This window comes from Oncorhynchus kisutch, linkage group LG18 (assembly GCF_002021735.2).
Source record: "Oncorhynchus kisutch isolate 150728-3 linkage group LG18, Okis_V2, whole genome shotgun sequence".
In the NCBI taxonomy this organism is placed as follows: Eukaryota; Metazoa; Chordata; class Actinopteri; order Salmoniformes; family Salmonidae; genus Oncorhynchus; species Oncorhynchus kisutch.
The window spans coordinates 27,582,235-27,600,001 of NC_034191.2; the positions used below are offsets into that span (position 1 = coordinate 27,582,235).

Here is a 17,767-nt window from a genome sequence, read left to right on the forward strand (position 1 = left end):
CTGTCTCCATTTAAAAACATTATTCCGTGCCTGTGCTTAATAAACATATCCCAGGGCTGTGGACAGGTACAGTGCTATAGTGTTTATGTTTTAAAAGATGTAGGTAGGGATTCTCTGTGGGTAAGGATCCAGACACTGGACAATAAAGAAGTAAACAGCGAAGAGAGATACTAGAGAGGATATTCAGTTTGGCTTTGCAATCCACAAAAGTTTACTCAGCTTAATTAAGTTTGATATTTTCTCTGCAGATCCTACAAGCATTAGGGAGTGAAGATTCTTTATTTATCTGTTGAATGCAATCTCCCTCCAAATCCCCACCTCCCAATATGTCAATTATACCTCAACTGAAAGAACTCTGTTTTCCAATGCTTCTATTCAAACCAGCAAGACAACAGTCAGTAAACAAACACCTTTATAACTCACTAGCTAGCCTTGTGAGGGAAACGCTGAGGTGTCGAGCATGGTGTAATGTGATATTATATACAGTGACGTAGCTCATTACCCAATACAACATCGAGGACCTGGGCATCTGGTGGGACCAGCAGTATCTAGCACCTGTGCTTGTGATTCGAATGAGATGCGGCTGTGACTGATCTGAGTAGAAGCTGCAGCACAGCAGGCCTTGTCGGGGGGGGGGGGGATTGTGACATCAGAGGGGTGCCGTACGTGTGACATCAAAGAGACTGTGGTAGATAACCTAGGGAGATGTACTCAGGGAACCAGCCTAGGCCACATCTCACACACACACACTGAAAGACTCCTGTCATTAATAAATAATGAGTGGAGAGCAAGTCGTGACTGACTAATACACAGCCCTAACCAGGAGCTCCTGTCTGACACACGCTTCTAACTGCTACTGATTGGTAGACATGTTGGTTAAAATATTAAATATCCTTCTCTCTCTCTCTCTCTCTCAAACTTTGATGCAGGAATGTCCATTCCATCAGGACAGTAAATATAATGGAGGGGTATCTGAGGTGAAGTGTCTCTGGTTCTCTGTACTGCTCTCTGTCTCCTGGGGGAGGTGAGGTGTTGAGCAGGGCTCAGAGTGAAAGCCCTCCTGAGCTCCAACAGCAGCGGAGGTGTACATGTCATTCTCCCTGACAGCCAAAAGGGGCGCACTGGTTCTGTCCACACAGTTTAGACTGCTGTGAGGGAGTGGAGGTAGGGGCTGGCTGTGAGCCAGTCTTCTGTAGGGAAACAGTGGGAGAGAGTTAACATTTGGAACTGTGACAGTGCCTACCCCTAATAGTACCTACTCCTGATACAATGACAGGAAAACTCACAAGGAATGTTCATAGCAAGGAAATATTCCTCCAAGGAGAATGCATACATTTGATTGTTGACATTTACAAGTCATTGAACATCATTTCAAACAGGGTCAGATATGCAACTTTGAATCAACACAAATCAAAGAAGAAATGTAAAATCATGAAATGTGTTCTGTTGTCAGTGTACCGCTGGGTGTCACCATGGTGACGCGCTCGCTCTTAGTAAGCGCTTCCATTTAAGGCACATGACACACACACACACACACACACACACACGAGAGGCTTCAAGCATTTTGTACACATTTGGTTTCACCCCCACCCCCCAAGTAATTCGTCTTCTGCCCTACTCACCTGTGTCTGTTTGCGTGTGGGCCGAGCTGGTTGGTTGTCGGGGTGGTTGGGCGCCCATGGCCCCAGGCTCTGATTGGAGTAGAAGTCCATGGGGTACACCTCCTGCCAGCCCACCTGCTGCAGAGCCACAGCTGCCTGGTAGAGGAGAAGAGGGGAGGGAGATCAGAGCAGAGAGGACAGGACAGCAGAGGGGAAGACAGGAGAGAAGACAGAGGATAAACATAGATCATCTGCACACATAAACAACACAACCAAGAGAGAGGGCTTCCAGCAATCCATTCATTAGTCCTGTCCTTTTACTACTGCCCAACATACTGCCCATTATACTGCCAAACATACTGCCCATCATACTGCCCAACATACTGCCCATCATACTGCCCATCATGTTGCCCATCATTCAGTACATACCGCCCATCATACTGCCCAACATACTACCCATCATACTTCCCATCATTCAGTACATACTGCCCAACATACTGCCCATCATTCAGTACATACTGCCCATCATACTACCCATCATACTGCCCAACATACTGCCCATTATACAGCCCATCATTCAGTACCTACAGCCCCTCATACTGCCCATCATACTGTAGATACAGCCCATCATACTGAACATACAGACCATCATACTGCCCATCATACTGTACATACAGCCCATCATACTGAACATACAGACCACCATACTGTACATACAGCCCATCATACTGCACATACTGCCCATCAAACAGCCCATCATACTGTACATCATACAGCCCATCAAACTGTACATCATACTGCCAAACATACTGCCCATCATACAGCCCATAACTCAGTACATATAGCACATCATCCAGTACATACTGCCCATCATACTGTACATACAGCCCATCAAACTGTACATACTGCCCATCATTCTGCACATTAAACTGCCAATCATACTGTATGTACAGCCCATCATACTGCCCATCATTCTGCACATTAAACTGTACATACAGCCCATCATACTGCCCATCATTCTGCACATTAAACTGCCAATCATACTGTACATACAGCCCACCATACTGTACATACAGCCCATCACACTGTACATACAGCCCACCATACTGTACATACAGCCCATCACACTGTACATACAGCCCATCATACTGTACATACAGACCATCATACTGCCCATCATTCTGCACATTAAACTGCCCATCTTACTGTACTTACAGCCCATCATACTGTACGTACAGCCCATCATACTGCCCATCACACTGTACATACAGCCCATCACACTGTACTATACAGCCCATCATACTGCCCATCATACTGTACATACAGCCCATCATACCGTACATACAGCCCATCATACTGTACGTACAGCCCATCATACTGCCCATCACACTGTACATACAGCCCATCACACTGTACTATACAGCCCATCATACTGCCCATCATACCGTACATACAGCCCATCATACCGTACATACAGCCCATCATTCAGTACATACAGCCCATCATACTGCCCATCGTAATGTACATCATAGAGCCCATCATACTGTACATACATGTCATCATACTGTACATACAGCCCATCATACTGTACATACAGCCCATCATACTGTACATACAGCTCATCATACTGTACATACAGCCCATCATACTGTAGATACAGCCCATCATACTGCCCATCATACTGTAGATACAGCCCATCATACTGTACATACAGCCCATCATACTGTAGATACAGCCCATCATACTGTACATACAGCCCATCATACTGTAGATACAGCCCATCACACTGTACCATACAGCCCATTACACTGTACCATACAGCCCATCACACTGTACCATACAGCCCATCATACTGTACCATTCAGCCCATCACACTGTACCATACAGCCCATCACACTGTACCATACAGCCCATCATACTGTACCATACAGCCCACCTTACTGTACCATACAGCCCATCATACTGTACCATACAGCCCACCACACTGTACCATACAGCCCATCACACTGTACCATACAGCCCATCACACTGTACCATACAGCCCATCACACTGTACATACAGCCCATTACACTGTACCATACAGCCCATCACACTGGACCATACAGCCCATCACACTGTACCATACAGCCCATCACACTGTACCATACAGCCCATCACACTGTACCATACAGCCCATCACACTGTACCATACAGCCCATCACACTGGACCATACAGCCCATCACACTGTACATACAGCCCATCACACTGGACCATACAGCCCATCACACTGTACATACAGCCCATCACACTGTACATACAGCCCATCACACTGTACCATACAGCCCATCATACTGTACCATACAGCCCACCACACTGTATCATACAGCCCATCATACTGTACAAAGTTCATAATCAAGGCTTGGGGCCAGTTCCATTCCAGTCATTTTCCATTGAGAACATGTATTCGATTTAATTACTGAGCTGTCTGTAGTTGTTCTTTTCAATTCATGATTTCAATTCCTACTCATTTCCACAAATGACTGGCATTGGCATGTCATTGAGGTAGGGAGTGGGCTGATGGAAAAGGCAGAAGTGTTAGTGTTGGCCGAGAAGGAACAGTGAGGGAGAAGAGCACTGTATGGGGCACAGCTTTATTCAGAGAACCATGGGACAATGTCTGACTTCACACATGCCAGACAGGTGTCAAAATATTGAGTGGGTGTCACTTTATTTCTACCTACCTAATTGTCTGCTTCCTAAATGGCAACCTATTCCCTTTATAGTGCACTATATAGGGAATAGTCGTTATAGTGCACTATATAGGGAATAGTCGTTATAGTGCATTATATAGGGAATAGCCTTTATAGTGCACTATATAAGGAATAGGGTGCCATTTAGGACACACGCTGTAGTGCGGAGCAAAACAGGTGTTGGAGAGGAACTAACACACTTTACCATGTGCGAGAATTACTTTGAGCCAATACTGGCTATGAATGGCATTAGTGAACATTAAGATAGAGATAAAAAGATAATTCAATTTATAATACAGAAGATTTTCTAATTATCTCTATTAAAAAGACACGGGTCATGGAGAGATTTAATTTGATAAACAATTATGTAAATGATAAACAACTCTTGTATTGTACATGTTCTGCCTACAATTTCAATCATTTCCCCTTTGTTATCATGTTAAACCATGTCAATACTAGAGCCTGGACGATACCAGTATTGTGGCAAGGAAACAAATCACAAACCTTATTTAACTTTCAGGAAAACAGCCCTAATGCTGGAAATAAACGTCATTTTGTTGTCATCCAGAGTCACATGTATTTATTTACCAAGCTATATCACACAGTATTTTACATTCAGCTGGTTTTTAAAGGACCAAAGAGTTGTCTGCTTCATGTTTTCATTTTTTGCCATGGAAAGAATATTGCAATACTGGTATCATCACAGCTCTAGTCAATAATGTAATGTATTCTTATCAATCACTCATTTCTCTTTCATCTAGTTTCCCCTTTCCTTTCCTCTCATCTCTACTCTCTTCAGCTCCAATCTATCTCCTCCCTCCCTCTCCCTCTCCCTGTGTAAACTAGCTGCTCCTGCTAATCCCTTCACTGACAGGAGGCAAGTGTGTCTTATTGACTATAAATATAACATGAGACGCTCTGAAAATAACCACTGCTCCCTCTCCACTCATATCTCTCTCTTCCCTCTCCTCCCCCATCCACCAATATCTCTCTTCCCTCTCCTCCCTCATATCTCTCTCTTCCCTCTCCTCCCTCATATCTCTCTCCTCCCCATCTCTCTCCTCCCTCATCCGTCCATATCTCTCTTCCCTCTCCTCCTCCATCCCCCCATATCTCTCTGCCCGCTCCTCCCTCATCCCCCAATATCTCTTTTCCCTCTCCTCCCTAATCCCCCATATCTCTCTTCCCTCTCCTCCCTAATCCCCCATATCTCTCTTCCCTCTCTTCCCTAATCCCCCCATACCTCTCTTCCTCATATCTCTCTTCCCTCTCCTTCCCATACCTCTCTTCCTCATATCTATCTCTTCCCTCTCCTTCCCATACCTCTCTTCCTCATAGCTATCTCTTCCCTCTCCTCCCTCATCCCCCTATATCTCTCTCCTCCCTCATATCTCCCTCATCTCCCCAGTTTCTAATGCGCCACAGAGGAAAGCAGGGAAAACAGACGCAGATAGTCTATTAGAGAAGAGGTGAATTAACTTATCAAACGTACACACACAAACGCAGACAGAGCAAATAATTCATATGTATTGATAGTATCTGAAAAGGGCCGTCAAGGAAGCCCGGGAACATCTTACTAGAAGGCTTCTGAACACAAATGAACGTCAGGGAGGGATATTACTACTGGGCGAATCACAGTCACACAGCGTCTGTAGTATTAGTCAATATCATAGCAGCAGCATAAACCGTGCATGATCACAGATATGGAATGTACTGACCTTGGACCATAGCTTAAAATAAGACCATGATGATGCTAATGCCCATATAACGGGCACCTTTCCCATTAGGAAACTAACCTAATATCTAAGACAATTAGTGTCTTAGTCACAATGTAAACTGTACATTTTAAGCGTATGACTCATTTTTAAACAGTAATGACTGATAGTGCATACATTAACACCTCTTCGTGTCTCTAAAATGCAGCCCACCTCATATTTATACTCCTGGGCTTGATATCACTGTGAAACCAAAGCCTGTCTTAAGGGACGCACTACCTCCATAGGAGTACAAAAACAAACATTTGCTTATCAGATCCATCTCTTCCTGGTTAGAAAAACAAGCTGCAGCTGGGGTGCAGTGTGGCGAGGCCCCCAGCGAGGGGAGCTGGTCTGCTGTGCTGTGGTGTGAGAGAACACCAGTCAGTCAGTCAGAGAGAGAGAGAGAGAGAGAGAGAAAAGTACAACCATTGAAGAACAAAACACCATTTTAAATACAACCAATATTTATATGTTTATTTATTTTCCCTTTTGTACTTTAACTATTTGCACATCATTACAACACGGTATATAGACATAATATGACATTTGAAATGTATTTATTATTTTGGAACTAATGTTTACCGTAAATGTTTTATTGTTTATTTCCTTTACGTTTTATTATCTATTTCACTTGCTTTGGCAATGTAAACATATGTTTCCCATGCCAATAAGCACCTTAAATTTAAATCGAATTGAGAGCAACAGAGCTGAAAGATAGAACATAGGGGCTTCTACTGAAGAGCTTGGTCCATACCCGCCTCTCTCCCCAGACCCATCCAGCCCACCTCTCTCCCCCCAGCCCCATCTAGCCAGCCTGCCTCTCTCCCCAGCCCCATTCAGCCTGCCTGCCTCTCTCCCCAGCCCCATTCAGCCTGCCTGCCTCTCTCCCCAGCCCAATCCAGCCAGCCTGCCTCTCTCCCTCAAGACCCATCCAGCCAGCCTGCCTCTCTCCCCCAGCCCCATCCAGCCTGCCTCTTTCCCCAGCCCGAAATCAGCCAGCCAGCCTCTCTCCTCAGCCCATTCAGCCAGCCTGCCTCTCTTCCTAGCCCCATTCAGCCAGCCTGCCTCTCTCCCCAGCCCCAGCCGGCCTGCCGCTGTCCCCAGCCCAATCCAGCCAGCCTGCCTCTCTCCCCCAAGCCCCATCCAGCCAGCCTGCCTCTCTCCCCCAGCCCCATCCAGCCTGCCTCTCTCCCCCAGCCCCATCCAGCCTGCCTCTCTTCCCCAGGCCCATTCAGCCAGCCTGCATCTCTCCCCCAGCCCCATCCAGCCTACCTCTCTCCTCACAGCCCCATTCAGCCAGCCTGCCTCTTTCCCTAGCCCCATTCAGGCTGCCTCTCTCCCCAGCCCAAGCCAGCCTGACTCTCTCCCCCAGGCCCATTCAGCCAGCCTGCATCTCTCCCCCAGCCCCATCCAGCCTACCTCTCTCCCCACAGCCCCATTCAGTCAGCCTGCCTCTTTCCCTAGCCCCATTCAGGCTGCCTCTCTCCCCAGCCCAAGCCAGCCAGCCTGCCGATCCCCAGCCCCATCCAGCCAGCCAGCCTGCCTGCCTCTCTCTCCAGCCTCATCCAGCCTGCCTGTCTCTCTCCCCAGCGCAATCCAGCTAGCCTGCCTCTCTCGCCAGCCCCAGCCAGCCTGCCTCTCATGCCAGCCTCATCCATCCAGCCTGCCTCTCTCCCCCCAGCCCCATCCAGCCTGCCTCTCTCCCCCCAGCCCCATTCAGCCAGCCTGCCTCTCTCCCCAGCCCCATTCAGCCAGCCTGCCTCTCTCCCCAGCCCCATCCAGCCTGACTCTCTCGCCAGCCTCATCCAGCCAGTCTGCCTCTTCCCCTAGACACATCCAGCCAGCCAGCCAGCTTGCCTCTCGCCAGCCCCAACCAACAAGCCTGCCTCTCTCCCCCCAGCCCCATCCAGCCAGCCTCTCTGTCCCCAGCCCCATTCAGGCTGCCTCTCTCCCCAGCTCCATTCAGCCAGCCTGCCTCTCTCGCCAGCCTCATCCAGCCAGTCTGCCTCTTTCCCCTAGCCCCATCCAGCCAGCCAGCCTGCCTCTCTCCAGCCCCATCCAGCCAGCCTGCCTCTCTCGCCAGCCCCAACCAGCCAGCCTGCCTCTCTCCCCCCAGCCCCATCCAGCCAGCCTCTCTCTCCAGCCCCATCCAGCCAGCCTCTCTCTCCAGCCACATCCAGCCAGCCTCTCTCCTCAGCCCCATCCAGCCAGCCTGCCTCTCCCCAGCCCCATCAAGCCAGCCTGCCTGCCTCTCCCCAGCCCCATCCAGCCTCTCTCCCCAGCCCCATCAAGCCAGCCTGCCTCTCCCGAGCCCCATCAAGCCAGCCTGCCTGCCTCTCTCGCCAGCCTCATCCATCCAGCCTGCCTCTCTCCCCCCAGCCCCATCCAGCCTGCCTCTCTCCCCCCAGCCCCATTCAGCCAGCCTGCCTCTCTCCCCAACCCCATTCAGCCAGCCTGCCTCTCTCCCCAGCCCCATTCAGCCAGCCTGCCTCTCTCCCCAGCCCCATCCAGCCTGTCTCTCTCGCCAGCCTCATCCAGCCAGTCTGCCTCTTTCCCCTAGACACATCCAGCCAGCCAGCCAGCCAGCTTGCCTCTCTCCAGCCCAATCCAGCCAGCCTGCCTCTCTCGCCAGCCCCAACCAACCAGCCTGCCTCTCTCTCCCCAGCCCCATCCAGCCAGCCTCTCTGTCCAGCCCCATCCAGCCTGCCTGCCTCTCTCGCCAGCCCCAACCAGCCAGCCTGCCTCTCGCCAGCCTCATCCAGCCAGCCTTCCTTTCCCCAGCCCCATCAAGCCAGCCTGCCTCTCTCGCCAGCCTCATCCAGCCTGCCTGCCTCTATCCCCAGCACCATCCAGCCAGCCTGCCTTTCTCGCCAGCCCCATACAGCCAGCCTGCCTCTCTCCCCCAGGCCCATTCAGCCAGCCTGCCTCTTTCCCTAGCCCCATTCAGGCTGCCTCTCTCCCCAGCCCCATCCAGCCAGCCTGCCTCTCTCCCCAGCCCCATCAAGCCAGCCAGCCTGCCTCTCCCCAGCCCCATCAATCCAGCCTGCCTGCCTCTCCCCAGCCCCATCCAGCCTCTCTCCTCAGCCCCATCCAGCCTCTCTCCTCAGCCCCATCCAGCCTGCCTGCCTCTCTCCCCAGCCCCATCAAGCCAGCCTGCCTCTCCCCAGCCCCATCAAGCCAGCCTGCCTGCCTCTCCCCAGCCCCAGCCTGCCTGCCTCTCCCCAGCCCCATCAAGCAGGCCTGCCTGCCTCTCCCCAGCCCCATCAAGCCAGCCTGCCTGCCTCTCCCCAGCCCCATCAAGCCAGCCTGCCTGCCTCTCCCCAGCCCCAGCCTGCCTGCCTCTCTCCCCAGCCCCAGCCTGCCTGCCTCTCTCCTCAGCTCCATCAAGCCAGCCAGCCTGCCTCTCCCCAGCCCGCCTGCCTCTCACCCCAGCCCCATCAAGCCAGTCTGACTCTCTCCCCAACCCCATCAAGCCAGCCTGCCTCTCCCCAGCCCCATCAAGCCAGCCTGCCTGCCTCTCCCCAGCCCCAGCCTGCCTGCCTCTCCCCAGCCCCATCAAGCCAGCCTGCCTCTCCCCAGCCCCATCAAGCCAGCCTGCCTGCCTCTCCCCAGCCCCATCAAGCCAGCCTGCCTGCCTCTCCCCAGCCCCAGCCTGCCTGCCTCTCTCCCCAGCCCCAGCCTGCCTGCCTCTCTCCTCAGCTCCATCAAGCCAGCCAGCCTGCCTCTCCCCAGCCCGCCTGCCTCTCTCCCCAGCCCCAGCCTGCCTCTCACCCCAGCCCCATCAAGCCAGCCTGACTCTCTCCCCAACCCCATCAAGCCAGCCTGCCTCTCCCCAGCCCCAGCCTGCCTGCCTCTCTCCAGCCCCACCAAGCCAGCCTGCCTCTCCCCAGCCCCAGGCTGCCTGCCTCTCTCCCCAGCCCCATCAAGCCAGCCTGTCTCTCCCCAGTAACCATCCGGCCAGCCTGCCTCTCTCCCCCGCCCCAGTCTCACCCCAGCCCCATCAAGCCAGCCTTCCTCTCTCCCCAGCCCCATCAAGCCAGCCTGCCTCTCTCCCCAGCCCCATCAAGCCAGCCTGCCTCTCCCCAGCCCCAGTCTCTCCCCAGCCCCATCAAGCCAGCCTGTCTCTCCCCAGTAACCATCCGGCCAGCCTGCCTCTCCCCAGCCCCAGCCTGCCTGCCTCTCTCCCCAGCCACATCCAGCCAGCCTGCCTCTCCAACCTCCCTAGCCCAATCCAGCCAGCCTGCCTCTCTCCCTCACTAGCCCCATCAAGCCAGCCTGCCTCTCTCCCCTGCCCCATCCAGCCTGCCTCTATCCCCAGCTCCATCGAGCCTGCCTCTATCCCCAGCCCCAGCCAGCCTGCCTCTCTACCCACCCACCCCCATCCAGCCAGCCTGCCTCTCCCTCTCCATAGCCCCATCAAACCTGCCTGCCTCTCGCCCTTCCCAGCCCCATCTAGCCTACAGTACCTGCCTTTCTCCCTAGCCCCATCTAGCCTGTCTGCCTCTTTCCCCAGCCTGCCTGCCTCTTCCCCCAGCCCCATCCAGCCAGCCTGCCTCTCCCCCTAGCCCCATCCAGTCAGCCTGCCTGCCTCTCTCCTGAGCCCTGTCCTCAGTCCCATAAACCCTACCAGCCTGGCTGTTACCTGCCTGCTCAGAGACAAGCAGTACTGATGAGCCCCTGCAATGTTAACACCAGAACCAGACATTCTCCCACATTTACCACAGGGTACACAACACCGCCTGCTCTGAGGAAGAAAAGTCATCAGAAGTTTGTGTATGCGTGCACGCTCTTGTCGTGCTTTGATAGTGAAAGACAGCAGCAGACAGTATGGATCGAGGCGAGCTGTTGTAAGACGCCTGTTTACCTCATAGGGAGACAGCAGGGGTTTGGAGAAGGCTGTGCCCCAATCAATGGAGAGACGCGGGCAAGCGATCTGGACCCACCTGCAAGGAGAGAGACAGCAGAGAAAGAGGGAGATTGCATTAAAGAGGCAGTGCACATCTCAGATAGCAGGGTGGGTAGGTCCATGATGTGAATCTGTGCTGCTGCATTGGGCTGCAGGCAGCTCTGCCTCCACCTGATCTCCTGCATATGTTAGAGGATCTGTCCTGATTCACTCTGAACACAAAACATACTCTACATTCATTCATCATACCAGGGAGAGAAAGAAAGAATGCTGAGAGGAGACAGGGGGAGAGAGGAGGGGAGAGGGGGAACACAAACAGGGAAACAGGGAGAGGTGCGAAGGTGTGAGAGGAGGATGAATAAGAGGTAAGACAAAGAAGAGGGAGAGGTTAGGTGAGCTTGAATAAAAAAGCTGCACTAGCCCAGTCTCCACGGAGCTAGCCTACATAGCAAGACAGACAGAGGGGAGGGGGGCCGGGAGTGTGTTAGAGAGGGAGAGACATTAAGAAAGATAGAGAGAAAGGTGGGGGGTTGGCAGTGAGATGTGTTTATCTTAGTGATTGTGAGAGTGAAGGATGAGGAGAATGGATGATGGGAGGATGGAGAGGCAGTGCGGGGTTAAAGGGGTTAGCTTCCACAAATCAATGCTATCCACAGCTCCATCGCCACGGTGACAGCCCCTCCCTGTACTGTCTCCAAACACAGACAGCCACCAGGAATACACCAGACACATTTATGGATTCAGCTGTATTCACATGGACATGGTGAGGAATGAGAGTGCACATATCTAGGTAGATTTCAAGACAAATATATGGATTCAGAATCTGTGCACAGGTGTACAGAAAGTCGTGGAGGGAGAAAGAAGCTAGCGCTAAAACACTGCATCGTGCTTCATCTTCAGGGATACTTTCACAAGTTTAACATGTATCTCTGCATCCTCTCTCGCTCTCCCACTCAGTTTGTATCCTTGTAGCAGTACTGTACTGTGTCTTATATCATAGTCGCTTCCTTGAACAGTACAATTGATTGGGGCTTCACCTGAACCACTGGAGGCCTCACTGCACTCCTCGTCTCTGTCACGATTAACTCAAATATTCCACCCCCTCAGGCAAAACGCATTACATTTTCAAATTTTTAAATCATAATACCTTTTTAGGGGGAAAATATTTCCACAAAAACATGACGAATTAGTATTCACAAGCCTAATTTGGAAGGCAGCTGAGTCAGATGTTTCCCCTTTAGTCTCAGAGGAGGAAGTTGGGATGCTGACGCCGAGTTCTGATTGGAACAGAACTGTAGTTCTGATATGACCTTTAGGTATTTTCAGACTCTTAGGCTGTGTCCAAAATGGCACTCTATTGGCCCTAGTCAAAGATAGTGCACTATGTAGGGGGCCCTTTAGCCAAGCAAACACAGCAAATGCATCAGACTGAACGGCCTGAGTACTATCCCCCACTCATTATGGGGGATAGTGTAGCTGAGTGTGTTTATTTTAAAACATGACTAGTAGCCTCAGGAAAGAGGGGTGACCTAGTACTAGCTAAGTAAAGCACAAAATCTGCACAGAATACTTGAAGAGATCTTCTGATATTTTGTATACTTTTTAGCCAATAGTTCTGAAAGTAGCGCTCACAAGCCAAAAGTGGTCCCTGAAAATGGCACGTGTGCAGATATGTGACCATGTCACTGCTCTCTCTCCCTCCCCCTCTCTCTGCTGTGTCCACCGAGCCAGTGGACCCGCCCTGCAAACTCATTGGATAACGCTGGGCAGGCCTCTTGCAAGCTGTGTACTCAAATGTGGGGGGTGAAGCTCATTGGCTAGAACCTGAATTGCTAGGGGGGAAATGTAGGGAAAATGGCCCAGCTTTAAGAAAACTGTCACTTTCAAACTAGGGATTTCGTGGCTAACTGAGGTAAGACAGTAATTCTGCTTATAGAATATGGATGTATGAACTACACATTCACACATCCAGCCCAAAGCAGGAGGTTTAAAACATACTTTCTTAGTAGCAAAAGTACCGGAGCATGTCTTTAAGACAAGCAATGAGTAATTGGGAGTGCAGGAGAGAGAAGCGAAGGATAGAAGACGAGGGAAGAAAGACTGGACAATCCTTACCTCCCTCTTTAGGAGCAGTATCTTAACGGATTGGCCTGGGAACATGCGCTGTGCCACGCTGGCTAGGTCCCCAGCACGCCACACAATTCAATTTACAGCCAATATCGGAGCTAAGATCTGCCTAGCGCACCGCAGATCACTCACCACGTATCATAGACAGAGAGAGATGGATTAAATTGAGAGAGTGAGGGAGGGTGAGAGAATGAGAGAGGAGAAGAAGAGAAAGGGGGAATGAGACAGAAGAGGGAAACAGAGGGGTTGCTACAGGGAGGTAAAGCTAACTCCAGTCACAGTCAAATCAAATTTTATTGGTCACATACACATGGTTAGCAGATGTTATTGCGAGTGTAGCGAAATGCTTGTGCTTCTAGTTCCGACAGTGTAGCAATATCTTACATGCGATCTAACAATTCCTCAACAACTACCTAATACACACAAATCTAAGTAATGGAATGGAATAAGAATATATACATATAAATATATGGATGAGCAATGACAGAGCAGCATAGGCAAGATGCAACAGAAGGTATAAAACACAGTATATACATATGAGATGAGTAATGCAAGATATGTAAACATTATTAAAGTGGCATTGTTAATGTGACCAGTGATCAATATATCAAAGTGACCAATGATTTCAAGTCTGTATGTTGGCAGCAGCCACTCAATGTTAGTGGTGGCTGTTTAACAGTCTGATGGCCTTGAGATATAAACTGTTTTTGAGTCTCTTGGTCCCAGCTTTGATGCACCTGTACTGGCCTCGCCTTCTGTATGGTAGTGGGTTGAACAGGCAGTGGCTCGGGTGATTGTTGTCTTGATGATCTTTTTGGCCTTCCTGTGACATCGGGTGCTGTAGTTGTCCTGAAGGGCAGGTAGTTTTCCCCCGGTGATGCGGTGTGCAGACCGCACCACCCTCTGGAGAGCCTTGCGTTTGTGGGCGGAGCAGTTGCCGTACCAGGCGGTGATACAGCCCGACAGGATGTTCTCAATTGTGCATCCGTAAAGGTTTGTGAGGGTTTTAGGTGACAAGCCACATTTCTTCAGCCTCCTGAGGTTGAAGAGGCACTGCTGCACCTTCGTCACCACGCTGTATGTGTGGGTGGACCATTTCATATACACGGCTGTGACAATAACAGCGGATAATTATCTTGGGAGATAATATGGACGGCATTTGATTGTGAGGAATTCTAGGTCAGGTGAACGAAAGGACTTGAGTTCCTGTATGTTGTTACAATTACACCATGAGTCGTTAATCATGAAACATACACCCCCGCCCTTCTTCTTCCCGGAAAGATATTTATTTCTGTTGGCACGACGTACAAAGAATCCAGGTGGCTGTATTGACTTTGAGAGCTTATCCCAAGAGAGCCATGTTTCCATGAAACAAAGTATGTTACAATCTCTGATGTCTCTCTGGAAAGCAACTCTTGCCCTAATTTCATCTACCTTGTTATCTAGAGACTGGACATTAGTGAGTAATATACTCGGAAGCGGTGGGTGGTGTGCGTGCCTCCGTAGTCTGACCAGAAGACCGCTCCGTCTACCTCTTCTCCGGCGACATTGTTTTGAGTCAGTAGTGTAGTGCTGGTAAGTTGATGCCACTCTGATATCTAATAGTTCTTCCCGGCTGTATGTATTAACACTTAAGATTTTCTGGGCTAACAATGTAAGAATGAACAAAATACTGCAGATTTTCCTAAGAACTAGAAGCGAGGCAGCCCTCTGTCAGCACCATTTTACGTCTATCTACTACAGCCGCTGCCTCTGAACGTGTCCCCATTTCCCCTGTCCATTTCCTAGCAGCCCTCTGGGTGTAGGGGAACAGGACGGAGAGTAGGGAGCCATGCTGATGCCTCGAGTGATGCCCTGTGAAGAAGACCATCAGTAAGTGAATAGAATTCTGATGACTCTCTGTGAATGGGGGACCCTGCAGTGAGCTGAGGTAGAGGGAGGATAGCCTGATAAGCAGACCTAATTAGAGGGAAGGGGGGTGCCACACAGAGCTTGCATCCCAAATGGCACCTTTTCCATATATAGTGCCCTAGAAGCCCTGGTCAAAAGTAGTGCACCAAACAGGGAGCCATTTGGGAGGCAGTCAGGGACGAGCAGGGTTGAGGTGACCACAGGACCCGAAGGGTTCCCCAGTGTTCCCAGTGTGAACTAAGGCACTGTCCACACCCTGCTACATTAGCTTCTCTGCTCCATTAGCCCCAGTAAAAGTTAGCATGCATCCCAAATGACACCCTATTGCCTCTACAGCAAACGGCTCTGGTCAAAAGTAGTGCACAATATAGGGAATAGGGTGAAATTTGTTATGCGCCCTTACGCAGACCTCCCTTCACCTATAAGGCTGCTGCCTTTCAATTATTCTAGCAGCCTGAACCAAGACCGGCAAAAACAATTATCCTCTTCTCTCAATATCTCAGGACAATGGACTAGAGTGAGTCACTTGAATAAAATAAAAAAGATTAAATCAGGAATGTTGATTGGCATATGGATGAAAAGGAAATGCAGATGATTTGCGGTAAATTGGCATTAGACATTGCGAGGTATTTACGATCCAGTTGATATAAGTGTGTGTGTGTGTATGCCATATATCTACACAACGGTTCTAAACCAGCCTGGGGACAGTCTAATTACACACTTTAAAGTGTTTGCTAATGGTTTCACTTCTCAAAGTGTGTGTGGTGTGTCACTAATGGGAGAGAAAGGCTGGGGGTGGGCCCTCTCTGCTGCACTGTGTGGGCCAGTACACCTTCCCTCTCTCCCTCCCTTCTCTTTCTGCACTCCTCTCCACAGCCAGACTGTGCTGCCTTTGATTCTGTGCCCACAGGTAAGCACTGTCCCCAATGTGGGATCAGAACACAAACCAAACTTCCTTTCAAAACTTCCTATTTCTGTCTCCTTCAGGGTGTTTGTGTTTTTGTCTAACTCAGGAATCAATGGAGGTAGAAACTCTCTGGCAAAACTCATTCCAAATACTGGTAGGCTAAATAAAGGAAAGTTCAGAGAATCCCAGCCAACACTGAGTTAGTCTAGTGGTTAAAGAATCCCAGCCAACACTGAGTTAGTCTAGTGGTTAAAGTATCCCAGCCAACACTGAGTTAGTCTAGTGGTTAAAGTATCCGAGCCAACACTGAGTTAGTCTAGTGGTTAAAGTATCCCAGCCAACACTGAGTTAGTCTAGTGGTTAAAGAATCCCAGCCAACACTGAGTTAGTCTAGTGGTTAAAGTATCACAGCCAACACTGAGTTAGTCTAGTGGTTAAAGTATCCCAGCCAACACTGAGTTAGTCTAGTGGTTAAAGTATCCCAGCCAACACTGAGTTAGTCTAGTGGTTAAAGTATCCCAGCCAACACTGAGTTAGTCTAGTGGTTAAAGTATCCCAGCCAACACTGAGTTAGTCTAGTGGTTAAAGTATCCCAGCCAACACTGAGTTAGTCTAGTGGTTAAAGAATCCCAGCCAACACTGAGTTAGTCTAGTGGTTAAAGAATCCCAGCCAACACTGAGTTAGTCTAGTGGTTAAAGTATCACAGCCAACACTGAGTTAGTCTAGTGGTTAAAGAATCCCAGCCAACACTGAGTTAGTCTAGTGGTTAAAGAATCCCAGCCAACACTGAGTTAGTCTAGTGGTTAAAGAATCCCAGCCAACACTGAGTTAGTCTAGTGGTTAAAGAATCCCAGCCAACACTGAGTTAGTCTAGTGGTTAAAGTATCCCAGCCAACACTGAGTTAGTCTAGTGGTTAAAGAATCCCAGCCAACACTGAGTTAGTCTAGTGGTTAAAGAATCCCAGCCAACACTGAGTTAGTCTAGTGGTTAAAGTATCCCAGCCAACACTGAGTTAGTCTAGTGGTTAAAGAATCCCAGCCAACACTGAGTTAGTCTAGTGGTTAAAGAATCCCAGCCAACACTGAGTTAGTCTAGTGGTTAAAGAATCCCAGCCAACACTGAGTTAGTCTAGTGGTTAAAGAATCCCAGCCAACACTGAGTTAGTCTAGTGGTTAAAGAATCACAGCCAACACTGAGTTAGTCTAGTGGTTAAAGTATCCCAGCCAACACTGAGTTAGTCTAGTGGTTAAAGTATCACAGCCAACACTGAGTTAGTCTAGTGGTTAAAGTATCACAGCCAACACTGAGTTAGTCTAGTGGTTAAAGTATCCCAGCCAACACTGAGTTAGTCTAGTGGTTAAAGTATCTGTCTAGGCTCGTCATCTCCTGCTGTGGGCCAATCTCACTCATCTTGCTGACCATTTCAGATTGCCTCCCGAAAAAAGTCAAATCTCGTACACCTAACTAACACCCCCCTAGTCACTTCTAGCCCTTTCATACACAGACAAAGACCCCACTAATGTGCCACACCTGCTTCTTTTATCCTGCCACCTAAAGACTTAGTCATGATTCCTGCATTTTCACAGACCCTATAATCAAAACACAGGTGTCTGGTCTGTGTAAATGCCTTAACACATCCCATTGTTTAACACCTCTCTAATTTGCAATGTAAACAGCCTCTAGGTTATGAACACGCCCCTCCCAATTTGCCAGTTGTAGGAAAGGGGTATACTTGCAAGAAAGTGGTGAATAAGGGGTTGTTTGAAAGGGGGTCATATAAACATTGCCTTATATTTATTTTGTACATGTAATATACCACATCTTC

At 49.7% G+C, this 17,767-nt stretch overlaps 1 protein-coding gene across 5 annotated transcripts in view; it reads right to left on the bottom strand.

Annotated features, from left to right (window-relative positions):
- Positions 1 to 260: 260 nt before the first annotated feature.
- The window catches only part of LOC109909136 (2-(3-amino-3-carboxypropyl)histidine synthase subunit 1-like), a 100,181-nt gene continuing 82,674 nt past the window's right edge, over positions 261 to 17,767 (bottom strand). For 4 of the 5 annotated variants that reach the window (XM_031795707.1, XM_031795706.1, XM_031795709.1 and 1 more), the window contains 3 exons: positions 10,954 to 11,032; positions 1,623 to 1,757; positions 261 to 1,190 (listed from right to left, as the gene is read on the bottom strand). In XM_031795707.1, coding sequence (XP_031651567.1) covers positions 1,092 to 1,190; positions 1,623 to 1,757; positions 10,954 to 11,032 — 313 coding nt within the window. In that variant the 3' untranslated portion in view covers positions 261 to 1,091. Of the gene's footprint in view, positions 1,191 to 1,622; positions 1,758 to 10,953; positions 11,033 to 13,397; positions 14,977 to 17,767 lie in introns of those variants that run through there. The other variant, XM_020508086.2, reaches the window with a different exon arrangement.